Source organism: Daucus carota, chromosome 7 (assembly GCF_001625215.2).
Source record: "Daucus carota subsp. sativus chromosome 7, DH1 v3.0, whole genome shotgun sequence".
NCBI classification, from domain to species: Eukaryota; Viridiplantae; Streptophyta; class Magnoliopsida; order Apiales; family Apiaceae; genus Daucus; species Daucus carota.
This window is the reverse complement of record NC_030387.2, coordinates 39,930,285-39,942,822: the sequence shown is the minus strand read 5'-3', so window position 1 is coordinate 39,942,822 and position 12,538 is coordinate 39,930,285. Positions and strand designations below refer to the sequence as shown.

General features: G+C 33.5%; 1 protein-coding gene across 2 annotated transcripts; it reads right to left on the bottom strand.

The window, feature by feature from the left end:
• Nucleotides 1-513: 513 nt before the first annotated feature.
• Nucleotides 514-4,719, bottom strand: LOC108195199 (DEK domain-containing chromatin-associated protein 1). Of its 2 annotated transcripts, XM_064080968.1 has the most exons (9): nucleotides 4,611-4,719; nucleotides 4,101-4,315; nucleotides 3,328-3,620; nucleotides 3,212-3,245; nucleotides 2,009-2,088; nucleotides 1,778-1,834; nucleotides 1,559-1,676; nucleotides 1,407-1,483; nucleotides 514-1,025 (listed from the first exon to the last, which is right to left on the bottom strand). In XM_064080968.1, exons 1-9 carry the CDS (start codon nucleotides 4,649-4,651, stop codon nucleotides 786-788), a joined length of 1,155 nt encoding a protein of 384 aa, XP_063937038.1. In that variant the 5' UTR covers nucleotides 4,652-4,719; the 3' UTR covers nucleotides 514-785. The 2 variants fall into 2 exon arrangements, with proteins under 2 accessions (XP_063937038.1, XP_063937037.1); XM_064080967.1 differs by lacking the exon at nucleotides 4,611-4,719 and having other exon boundaries at nucleotides 4,101-4,604.
• Nucleotides 4,720-12,538: the final 7,819 nt, after the last annotated feature.

Sequence of the window (12,538 nt, the reverse complement as noted above, 5' to 3'; positions counted from 1 at the left end):
ATATACAAATGCTGGTATATTAATATTAGTAAAATAAATTGATATGTTAATGGAATCTCGATTTCTATAAATAACTTTTTATTATCAAAACCGGCATATTAAATAAGGAAACTCTTGATTGGGGCAACAAAGTAAAGAGATCAATTTTGAATCAAGAAAAGCCAACAGAATTCAACTTAAGTTTAATATTTACTTACTTGTTACTTGGCCAACAAAATTTAAACAAGCACGGATAACGGATTAATGCACCAAACCAGTGTTCTAAAAATCCCTGATTTAACCGATTAATCCCCTGCAAAATCAGCCGCCGATCAGATTTTTGAAATCCGATTAATCCTTATATATAATTCTTAATTGAAGTATATATGATAAATTATTAGAATTAAAATACTATATTACTTTAAATATGAGTAATAATAAAGTTTATGAATATAGTAAATATATTAGTTACTAAATAGCTAATATAATAATAACTAAATATTAAATAATATTTTAATATTAAAATAAATCCGATTTTCACACCGATTAATCCTTCCGATTAATCCTCGATTTCCGATTAATTCCTGAATCGGTAACTTAACCGATTAGGTCCGATTTCCGATTTCTGTAACACTGCACCAAACATTCAACACCCTTTCACTTGTTTACAAAATCCCCCAGTCATAATGTACATAATATCCAGGGTTCTGCAGAGATAACTTAATAAAATCGGTTGGAACGAATATGCTAGCAGTTCTCCGGATTAGTGGACCCGAAAGAGAAGCTTAATACATCTCCAGTTCCTATTACCATGGAGTACTAAAAACCCGGCGTCCATACTTGTACAGGTGCCAAGCAGTATCAGGATCAGTGTCCCATAAATCATCATCAACCTCGACGTCTTCATGGCGTCCATACTTATAATTATACCAGGCATCAGGGTCGCTTTCATCAGACATTCGGTCATCTGACTCATTTTCTTCATCCTCGATGTAATATCTGCATTCTGAAGATTTCCTTTGCTCTCCCTCAGATATCTTTTGCTTCTGAGGAATAAATTTAGAAACAGTGAAAAAAGAATGATTTCATGTGCATAATTGACAGTAATTCTTAAGCTCGACAATTTGTAACAATTTCAAACAGCAGGAGAGTATCAAAGCAACTATCATCAATAATGCTATATGATATATATAGAAAACAGGCAGATTCTCTCAAAATTCCAGAATCCAATCCAAATTTCAGCAAAACATACTACCAAGGGTTCATGACTCTCGAATTCATGCATCTCGCTAGGCATTAGTAAATGAGCAGTATATTTTGGCTCGAACAAGCTACAGAACATTGTTGTGGTCAATAGAAACTATAATAATCTCGTACGTGTACATATGTAGACATGAGAGATTGGGAATGAGAATGAGGAGAGTTACCACTGTTTTATCAGCAATTGATGATTCAGTTCTAGCACGAGGAAACTCTAGAAAGTACAATATCTTGGCTGAAATGTCTCCCTGCAAATATACTTTATATTTTAGTAGATTAAATCTTCCAAGGACATTTTTCAAAGAGTTTTTGTTAAGACATGCCTTCCTGGTGCTGGATTTGTTACTAATTGGTATGTCGAGGATATCACACAATTCAAGCAACTTGTTCTTGACACATTTATCAATCCGCTCCTCAACTTTTGACCTATGTTTTTCCTGCCAAAGATACAAGCCGCTGAACTTAAAAGGCCTACATAAATTACCAATTGTACAGAACCTTTTCACAGAATTTAATGTTAATTGCTTATGAGTGATACCTCATTTTCACCCCACACAAATCCAGAAAATAAACCGATGTTCTTTGAAGCATGCACCTAAAGAATTACTTACAAAGACATTTGCATTAAATTTCGATTGAACTGGATCCAAGAATAACTGAAGCACTGTGGATGCTTAAAAATGGTGCAGCATATAGTGCAAAAACTATCTAGCGGCATAACAAAGAAATTTTTTTTGCTCAAGGATCATTTCAATAAATCCTAAATCACCTTTGTTCTTCTCCCAAAAAGAATGGTGTGAAGTGTCTGCAAGTTATCGTCATATTTGCTCTGGGCCAACTTATAAGCCACTGTTATATTTTAACATATCGGACCAGAGGCAACACGGATTAATTAGCATGTATGGAATTAAAAATACTTAACATAATCAATTTGATAGCATAATGCATAATGAAAATTTACACAATAATCAAGACAATAAGCTATTATGCCATGCTTTTAAGTTTCAGTAACAGTAGAATCCCTAGAGCTTAGAGCTTCAGTAACAAAAATTAAATAAGTGCAAACACACACAAAAATGTGTCAGCCTGATACGGTGATACCCTGATGTTTGTTGACATCAAACGCTGCAAATGGGACAAATATGTGTCAACTATCCGCTGATGATGTTGGCTACAATTTTGGATTGCTAAAGGTTTCATAAAATACAGGCGGGAAAGTTGATAGCTGTGGTATAAGCATATCACTTTCTAACAGAAAACGGATAATACTAGACAGGATTATCCTGAACAAAGCAACAAAGTCTTGCAACAAACAACAAATTTAAAAAAAAAAAAAATTAAGCAAGTGTACATATTGGTGTATTAAGGATCATCGTTATACAAAAAATAGGTTACTTACCCCTATAGGAGGTGCAAAATATTCATAATTCCCACCTCTGGCATTACATTTGTGCACAAACTTCTTAATGTACTGGCAACATCTTTCAATATAGAATATATAAAATTTCTTAATGTACTGGCAACATCTTTCAATATAGAAAATATAACGAATTAGGATTGGGATGAAACATATCAGTGCATACTGATTGCTTATCATCTTAAAACAATTTTCAGGTGGATCTTAGAACTATGATTTCACGCATCAGTGCATACTAATTGCTTATCATTATATAAGAATTTTCAGGTAGATCTTAGCCACACGGAGATCAGAAGGACTATTCACAAAATTGAAAAATATGCTAAACTGTTTCTTTAAATGCTAGAAATTCTTAAAGATTATGAACATTGATCATCATGCACAAAAATCAAATAACATAGCAATGTAACGCGGCAGACTATGGTCTGTTAGCAACATTTCTTATCAACAGACCAACATACACACAACAGGAGAAAAATGTGAGCTAACAAGGGATTCATCTCTAAAACCGCATTTGCATGTAATATAATGAAGATAATTTGCAAGAAAAAATACCATTTGGTATGTCCTTTAGCCGAGTGCCATTCCCCTGCATTCAGAACAAAATCTAGTATTAAGTATCAAGTAATCTATAAGAATTGAAATTGCATCAAGAGCAGCCTAAAAAATACCTTTTCACATGGAAATGGCTTACTAGCAGCACGGGAAGCTGAAGCCCACAGCGATGAGTAACGCTCTATTGTCTTTCTCTTCCTAGTAGACCTCTTCATGGAAGTAACAGGAGATTCTGCTGAGCTTCTTGCTTTCTTCAATATTCTCAAATGACTCTGTTTTGAGTTTCGAATTCTCTTTTTACCATGTAAATCACTTGTTTTACTCCACTTCATTATTTTTTTCCCATTCTTCATTAACATTTTTAATGACTTCCACTTCATCGGAACTCCACTGTTACCTTTCTCTTCAGCTAGGTTTGATCATCGGACGACATCAAATTGCAGAAAGAAAACTTGTTAGACTAAGGGTTTACAAGCCTAAAATTGTAAAACGTAACTTGACACTGTAGTCTCTAGTATAATGTAGTTCTGTTGACAAACAGTGGCGGAACCAGATAGGATTAGCATGGCCTTAATCAGTGATTTTATACTTAAGATATAATATATGACATTGAATCGGACTTAATCAGTGAAGTCACGGGGTAAAGATCAATCGGGGATTAATTTGATTGATCGAGGATTAATCAGAATCAAACAAATAATCAGGAATTTAATTAGTTTGGAGTTACGAAAAAATATGTTTAGAACAGAGATCAAACCAAATAAATAAATATCATCCTAAAGTCATTTTAAACTAAAATTTCCCAATATTCATAATATATTTTAGAAACGAACATTTATATCCGCAAACAAACAAAATCCAAAAAACCCGAGTCGATAGTAAATAATACCTTCCGAAAAGGGGTTACGAGAAACTCTGAAAGCAGTAGGCAAGTGACACTCCATTGTCTTTCTCTTCCTAGTAGGCCTCTTTACCGCTGAGCTTGCTGCTATCTTCGACATCTTAAAATCATTCTGTTTCGACATTTTAGTTTTCATCAGCCTTTTTAATGACTTCCACTTGATCTTCTTCACCTGATCTTCCACAGGAGATCGGGGTTTGTCACTGGACATCATCGAATTACAGAAAGAAAGCTCAAGATTGTGAGAGTATAAATGGGTGATTGTGAAAATGCATGCACAGAACATAAGTACACAGATGTTGAGAGTTTTGTAGGGGCGGGAAAGAACGGGCGGCAAATTGAAATGTTAATGGGCGCGTAGATATTGTGTTCAAAATTTTATTAAGCTCCGTTTTTTTTTTTACAGAAAATACACTTGCTCGTATCGATTTCATTCAAAAAAGCGTATCATCTAACCGAAAAACATGAAAATGTCTCCGCAAGTTTAGACAATAAGACCTTAATGTCCGAAAAGAAAACGTCCCAACTTGTAAGACCATGCTACCTGAAACAAATACGATTCATTAATGACAAGAAAAATAATAATAATAAATTTAATAATTAAAATCAGTATAGTTTATCAAAAGATGGTAAAAATGAATGAAATGATAAATATAAAAATAATTCGACAAAAAAAGATAATATAAGAAAGAAACATAAAATATATATATCTAACCAAAGGGAGATCCTTTGGCTAGATATATAACAAGATAAATAAATATTAAGAATATAATTAATTATATAAGTATTAAAATAAAAGTTAAAATAAAAAACTCTAAACTTCAAAAAATATCTGAAATTTTAAGTAACAAATTAAATATAATAAACAAGCCAACAAAATGGCACCGAATTGCCGTTTATCAGGTCAAGAATCTACGCCATCAATTATGCCCACCCATAAACGGTATAAATAAAAGCCACTAATTAAGACTGTAATAATTATACACCAGTTAACGAATTTAAAAAATCAGTCATTAACAAGCCAACAAAATGGCACGTAATTGCAGCCAACAAAGTGTCACGTAATTGGCTCTTACAAGCCAAAAAAAAATGTCATCAATCATGGTCACCCATAAATGGTACAAATTAGCCATCAATGAAAGCACAATTAACATATTAATTAACGAGTAAATGAGAATAAAAATGTTTCCACAACTATTTGAAATTATATTATCTTTTTTGAAATTATCCTTTTTGTTTCTAATCACTAACAAAGACATAATAAATATTTATTCAATATCCAATAGAACATAATCCATAACTATTTACAATGAAACATAATAGTATTGTCTCTAGGACACCAATACTAACAATCCACTTCTCCGAAAGTATGTAAAAAGCTAAAATTTGAATGGTAGAGAAATCACTTTGCTCCATATACAAATGGGTTAATGCAAGAACATGTATAATAAATATAAGATCCTTAAAAACATACTAAGGTACCGTTTGTCATTGCTGTTGCAGATTGCCACAGCTGTTTGATAAATCTAAAAGCAGCTTTTGCGAATAACAGCTTTTAGCTCAAAAGTTGTTTTTAGGAAAAGCATGTCCTCCCATGCTTTTGCAAAAATCTGCTTTCAACTTTTACGGGAAACTTTCAAGCATTTCCCTAATAAACCTCATTAAAAATATTTTTTTATATATCTTAAAAACATACAAATATCAAAACAAATTACCAAACAGTTATCTGATTTCGACAACAACACCTTTTTTTACCAGCATTTTTTCTAACAGCACAACAATTTTTAACAGCACCCCAAAACAGACCCTAAAACAAGAGTGCCAAAGTTCATGAATTAAGATTAAGATTAATTATAAATAATAGTAATAATAAACAAATTTTTTGTCTTGATAAAACTTTGAAATAGGCAACTAAGCGAGGACGGTAAGTAATTGATAACAACAGAATAAGAGGACTTAACTGCAAAAAGTCCTTTTAAAGTAGAGTTTTGTTTATATAAATGCTTTGTTAGTGATTGACTCTTTAGTTTAGTTTTTTCAAATTTTGATATTATTCTTTTTCGAAATAAGCTCCGTTTTGTTTAAGTTTCGATTATTGTTTGAATTTTTAAATGAGTTGAATCTTGAAATTAAGAAAAATGTTTAAATTAATGAAAAAGTGAACAAATGCCCGTGGTGCGGTCAATAACATTTAATATATAAAATGATTTAATATATTTAATTAATTGGGTCGTTCTAGATAGAACCGTTAATAAAAAAAACTCTTAGAATCCTTAACTAATTTTAGTATTAATGTTCTAAAGCAGAATTGTCCTGAAATTCTATTGAAAATTTAGGATTTTATAGCAGATTTTTAAGGATTCTAAAATTTTATTTTAAGAATTGAATCTCTCTGCGATCCTTAATTAATTATATAATGTTGTCGTGAAGGATAACTCCATTTTATATATTTATTTAATTATATTTTATACTGATTTGATTTAAATAATTTTTGATGGAGAATCAAAGAACAAAAAATCCAAATTTTTGACACAGGTTTTTCAAATCCAAAAAATATAAATAGAATTATTCGGAATAAATTCAACATCAAACAAACTCAAAAATGATTAAATGAAAATATAATGAAACACTCCGCGAGTAAAAATAAAACAAACACTCCAAAGAGAGCACATATGAACCCCAAAAAAATGAATTTATTTAGTAAAAAGATGGATTTTATTGAGAAAAGATCAACAAAAATGAAAAAAAACAAAGGATTAGGACTTTACATCACAGAAAACTAGGGAAACTAAACAGCGAATTTAAGAAACCTGCATGCTTCACACACAAACTTTTCCAAACACTGGAATAATAGACAGGTTGACTACAGTCACCAAGAAACTGATCAGTAGTCGAACCATTTATTTATGAACTCAGTAGTGCTTTAGCATAAGACTATGCATCCTTATATATACAGTTTGTGAACTAGATTCACCCACGGATTGTCGGATTGTGATCCATACCCTAGTTGCCAAGTTGGCGAAATTTCAAACCAATTAATAATTTTCAACTTACTAAAAGCATCTCCAACGGTACTCCTAAATCATTCCCTAAACAATAATATAAAATGTGGCTCCTAGTAAGTTAATATACCGGAAAACGTGAGAACTCCAATGCTACTCTTTATATTTGGCTCCTTATTCACATTTTATATTTATTTTATATAAATGAGAGGAAAAAGTTAACTAAAAGAGAGAGAAGATTGAAGGAAAAATAATATAATATTTAGTTAGGAGCTACTAGATGCTCTTTAAAAGAAAGGAGAGAGAGTAGGCTCCTAAATTTTTAAAGAGCATCTAGGAGTCCATTGGAGCACTAAATTTTGATTTGCTCCTAAATTTTAGACTTAGGAGCTTGTTTAGAGAGCCCCTTGGAGTTGCTCTAATGCATCAAGTTGTAGAGCTTCAAACAAATGGATGTGGAAGAGGAATGGATGATAAATGATAATTACTGAGAGCTACTCTTTTGGTCCCTTGTTGTAGAACTTGGAAACTATTTCTTACTTTCTTGCATAAGTAACTACGAGCGCGATTGGATAGTCCAAATGGTGGGTTTATCTTCTGTTGTAATAAGCCTAAATTGTCAGAAAAACTACGTCTTGCGAATATGGTTATGTACATGGTGCCTTCAGCTGAAAATGTTTCGAAATCCTTAGCTGAATGCATGAAAATATACCAAGAATCCCTAAGTGTTGGTCGAGACTTTGAGATGATCCGTTCAGAGGATGATACTGAATATAAGATTCAGCTTGTGAAACTGAGAAGTACAGAGCATAATTCTTCGGCTTATAAATGTTTTTCATCACAAAATAAAAATAACAATCCCAATGAAAACTCATGAGAAACGATTGAAAATACATTTGCCCCCCTAATGTAGCAAACATATCTTCATTACAAACATACAAAAACATTAAGCAATTTAACAACCTCCCCCTCCTCCCCCTCCACTTATTGCCGCGGAACCTGCTGAGGATGCTCTTGCACCAGCTCCAGTGCCGGACGACTCACCATCACAGTCCCCGCAACCAAATACGATCATGGGAATGATTGACAGTGTGACGACAATCATCAAGAGCATCAGCATGATCCCCGACGTGCCTATTGCAGTAGTTCCATCTCTAGGCAAATCATGTAAACTCAGTAGTCTAACCATTTCCTGTTTTGTACTTGTAATTAAACTATAACAAGTGTTTTAGCATATGATCATGTACGCTTATATATAGTTTGTGAACTTGATTTTTTCTTGATTTTTCCTACCAGCAGAGTCCACAGATTCGGACCTCCCAGTTGCCAACTTGTTCGATGTTTCCAGCGCAAAGATTATGAAATTTCCCCGGTTCTTCCCCCACAGATTGTATTGTTGGAATAATTTAATTATACTATCTTGTTATATTATGTCAAGTTGTTGAGTTTCGATCAAATGCTTGTCAAGAAAGAATAGGCGATAATTATTGAGATCCGGCTGCTCTTTTCGTCTTATGTTATTGTCAAATTCGACAACTTGAGAGCAAAATAGTTAAACGATAGTAATTGTACGAACTTATAAATTATTTCTTTAAATTTCTTACTTTTCTTGCAAAATTTAACTATGTATTTCAGTGGCGGAGCCAGACAAAATATTCAAGGGGGGCACTTTTAATTTTTCGATTATTCTCAAAATATGTTACTTAATTAGTTTTACAAATCCGAACAACAACTACTACAAACTGGAACAAACAGACCTGGCTAAACATCCTAGCCTTCAAATCTTATTTAAAAACCAACCTACTACCACAACTGATTTAAACATACAAATCCTAGAGAAGCATGACCATGCTGAAACTACTGCTAGAACTGAAATAGACTGAAGTTGAGATGATTTCATGAAGAGATTTAGTAATTTATCCGGGACACAAATGACAAAACATACGAAAACATACGAGTATTACTAATATGTGGGGCCCACAAAGGGAAACCTGTGGGGGCACGTGTCCCCCCAGGCCCCAGTGTGGCACCGCCACTGATGTATTTGCTTCTATAATAAGCTATAAGCTGATTTAAAGTTAAAAATAAGTCAGAAACCAACTTAAAGTCAGAAGCCATGAGATGATCCATACTGTACATTGGTTGATACTTTTGTTGAAATTTGCAGAACGTGGGTGATGATTATTATTTGAAGAACAGAGTTCACATGTAACCGAGTTCAAACCAAAACTCAATACTGAAGTGTTTTATTCATAGTTGTTGCTGATCATTTTCCACAGTTCTCCTGAAGTTTAAACAGGGAAAGCCAGGTCCCGGACACTAACATAATTTTTAGCTTATGGAACTGGAAAGTTCAGAGCACCTTCATCCTACTGATAACTAAAAAGAACTCTCTCTCAGGCTCTATGATTAAAGCCTCCAAAAGATAAAGCTTAAAGGGTTACTCATGTTATAAAGATAGACTGATGAAGTAACACGAGAGAGATGTCTCACGCAGATAAACATATAAATTGTTGAGTGGGTGTCAACCCAAGTCTCACGTCGTAAAGATAAAAAAGATTTGTCTTGAATATAAGCAGTCAAATAAGTCTATTATTATCGGGCCTTTTGGTAAGAGCCAAAAAACAAATCAGTGTAAATCTGACTGAAAAAAGAAGTTAATTCCTCGGCTTATAAATGCTTTTCATCTTCTTCACTTCAGACATGTAATTTGCTATCGTATCAGATTGAAAATTCGTTAAAACAGACCTAAAAACAACAAGATCATTTTGTTCACTGTAACGCGAAATTTATGAATACCAGACTGTGATCTATCGTCGGCCCCTGCACTACATTTGGTCAGTAGCAACTTTAAGGAGCTGTTATGGAGTTTGTATCAAAAGCCGTGTGCAGTGACACTGGTGTAGTGGTGTTCATCAAAAGTTCATTTGGCTGCCTTTAAATCTACTTCCATGACATATCAGACTTCTCTTTTTGCCTTTTCTCTTTTTCCGCATTATAACTCTTTTTTCCCCCTCAAGCAAGATTGCATGAACAAACAATTCAAATACTGACTCACTTGTGCAAAAAACTGATGAAATCGGATGAATTATACTCGCGTTTTACCCAAAATAAAATGGAACGGAGGGATTCAGGCAGAGAATGCAGCGCAGAAAGATTACCACAGAGGGTTACACTGAATCTGATATAGTCATGCTCAAGCTCGACCTTGCTAAAAGTACGAACATCTCGTTTTTTAAAACAAAGTACAGTATATTTGTGTTGAGAAACCGTCTATCTAAAATTTAAAATGCAAGAAAAAGACTCCAAATGGATGTTATTCTATATTACAACATTGTCATTCACTTGAAATCCCGCTCATCTTTAGGGTGAGAGTTGAACCTGAGACCTCTTCCGAACTTGATCTCTGATATCATGTTAAAAATTAGTCCATTTAAAATCTTAAGATGTTAGAAGAAGACCTCAAATGAATTTGATGCAACAATTTCATTTTTGACAAAATTCGAACCAGGTAGAGTATGTACTAAAGAGGTATCTTTAAATTTCACTAACAATAGAATACCAAAATTTCGATTAAGCTCACGAGTCTCACGCAAATATCACCAACCAATTGGAGGCAAATGGCAAGTGTTCTATCCAAACAGTACGCCACACAAGTGAACAATAGGTGCTTCTTTCCACCTAAGGACGATCACGACCCATCAACAATTTCCTGGCCATCTTTCACTTTCACTTCATCTCCAAAACAAATTGGTCCTTCCACAAATTCGACTAAGTTATCCGGCAAATAACATGTAGACACTTGATTATCAGACCGAACACTAAAAGTTCATATATTTATAGTAATTATTCGCAACAAATTAGCAACTCTTTCGATAAATGTGTGTCCATGTTGCAATGCTCCATTATCCATCATCCGCGCAGAGTCGATCACTCGATCAGATCCACAGACAGCATATTTTTAGACCAAAAAACATGACCTCCATAATGATCCAATCAATAGCACTATAATGCCAGCTTCTTGTGTTTTTTGATCATGCTGCTTTCAAATCGAGACTCCATTATTGTCACTAATCATTTTTCATAGTATTCTTAAAGTGTAAAAGTATAACAGAGGAAAACAAGATCTGAGGCACCTGCAAACAAAAAAACAAAGGGGTTGTTTGTTCCATGATTTTTTTAACATGTTCGGTTCCGCTCCGATTTGGGCTTTCCGTAACAAGATTAACACTAAATTTTTGACATGAATACAAGGAATCACGTCACCATACTGACACTTAAGATAATTTCTATAAGATTTTACGTGATAACTATAAAAAATTGTGATACTACGTTATCAAAATTCGATTGTCACAGACCGACTCTCTTTTTTAATTAGTGTGTTGGATTCTCTTTTAATCAACTATAAATTCGATTGTCACAGACCGACTCTATTTTTTAATTAGTGTGTTGGATTCTCTTTTAATCAACTATAATTTGTGCTTACAAAAGAGGCGTAAACAAAAAGAGAACTCATACATAGTTGAAATGTCATTCACTAGGAAGATGAAAGATTGAAGTACCAAACCAAACTTATGCAGAAAAGTTGGTAAACAAGGTCAAAAATCTTCAGAAACTATTTTTTCCCGTGCGAGGAAAGCAATGCTTTCATGTAAAATGCCAAGCGATAGCAATCCCTTCTCTTTCACTCGTTTTCATATATATAGTCATTAGTACCACAAAAAGGAAATTAAACAACTCACCGAACGAAAATCTTGCCTATTACTATCACATACAGTAAACAAGAGGTCGATATTCAATTCTCTATCCTCAATTATCAGACAAAAAAAAACAAAAGGTCATGTTTTCGAGTTTCTGAATCGAAAAATCAAACATAATACAAGATGTCGAGTTTTTACTCATGTATGTCGAATATGAGGTCAAGATTCAATTCTCATTTCTCGATTATTAAACATAACACAGGAGGTCGAGTTTTCAAGTTTTCAAGAGTTCGAAGCTGAGATTGCGGGATCCGATATACATAAACCAGATCATGATCCAGTGATACAATTCAATACTCCATCATGAATTGATAATCATGATACCTTTTTCAGAAATCAGTTGAATTGCATTCCACACATTTATCATCTTCATCAGCAATCATTACTGCTTATTACCATCTTCAATTCATGGATTGAAATTATTGCTCATTGAAATCTTAGCAACTCCTGTTGTAATTGCATGTTCAATAAACCCTGTTCATTTACTTTACACCAGCCTCATCCACCCAACACCCAAATATTAACACCTTTCCACCAACCCAATATAATTACATATGAGGAATTTCCAACACTGTAAAAGAATTTTGATTCGATTCTCGTTCATCCGAGAAAGTAGAACATATAATCCGAAAGATAGTGATACTCAAAAAGAACTCAACACATG

Excerpts from the sequence above, each read along its gene's own strand:
- LOC108195199 (XM_064080967.1), bottom strand. The coding sequence starts at position 4,398 with ATGTTCTGTGCATGCATTTTCACAATCACCCATTTATACTCTCACAAT. Across the intron at positions 3,246-3,327 it reads AGCCATTTCCATGTGAAAAG|GGGAATGGCACTCGGCTAAA; the intron begins GTATTTTTTAGG and ends TTCTGAATGCAG. Across the intron at positions 1,484-1,558 it reads ATCCAGCACCAGGAAGGCAT|ACATTTCAGCCAAGATATTG; the intron begins GTCTTAACAAAA and ends ATTTGCAGGGAG.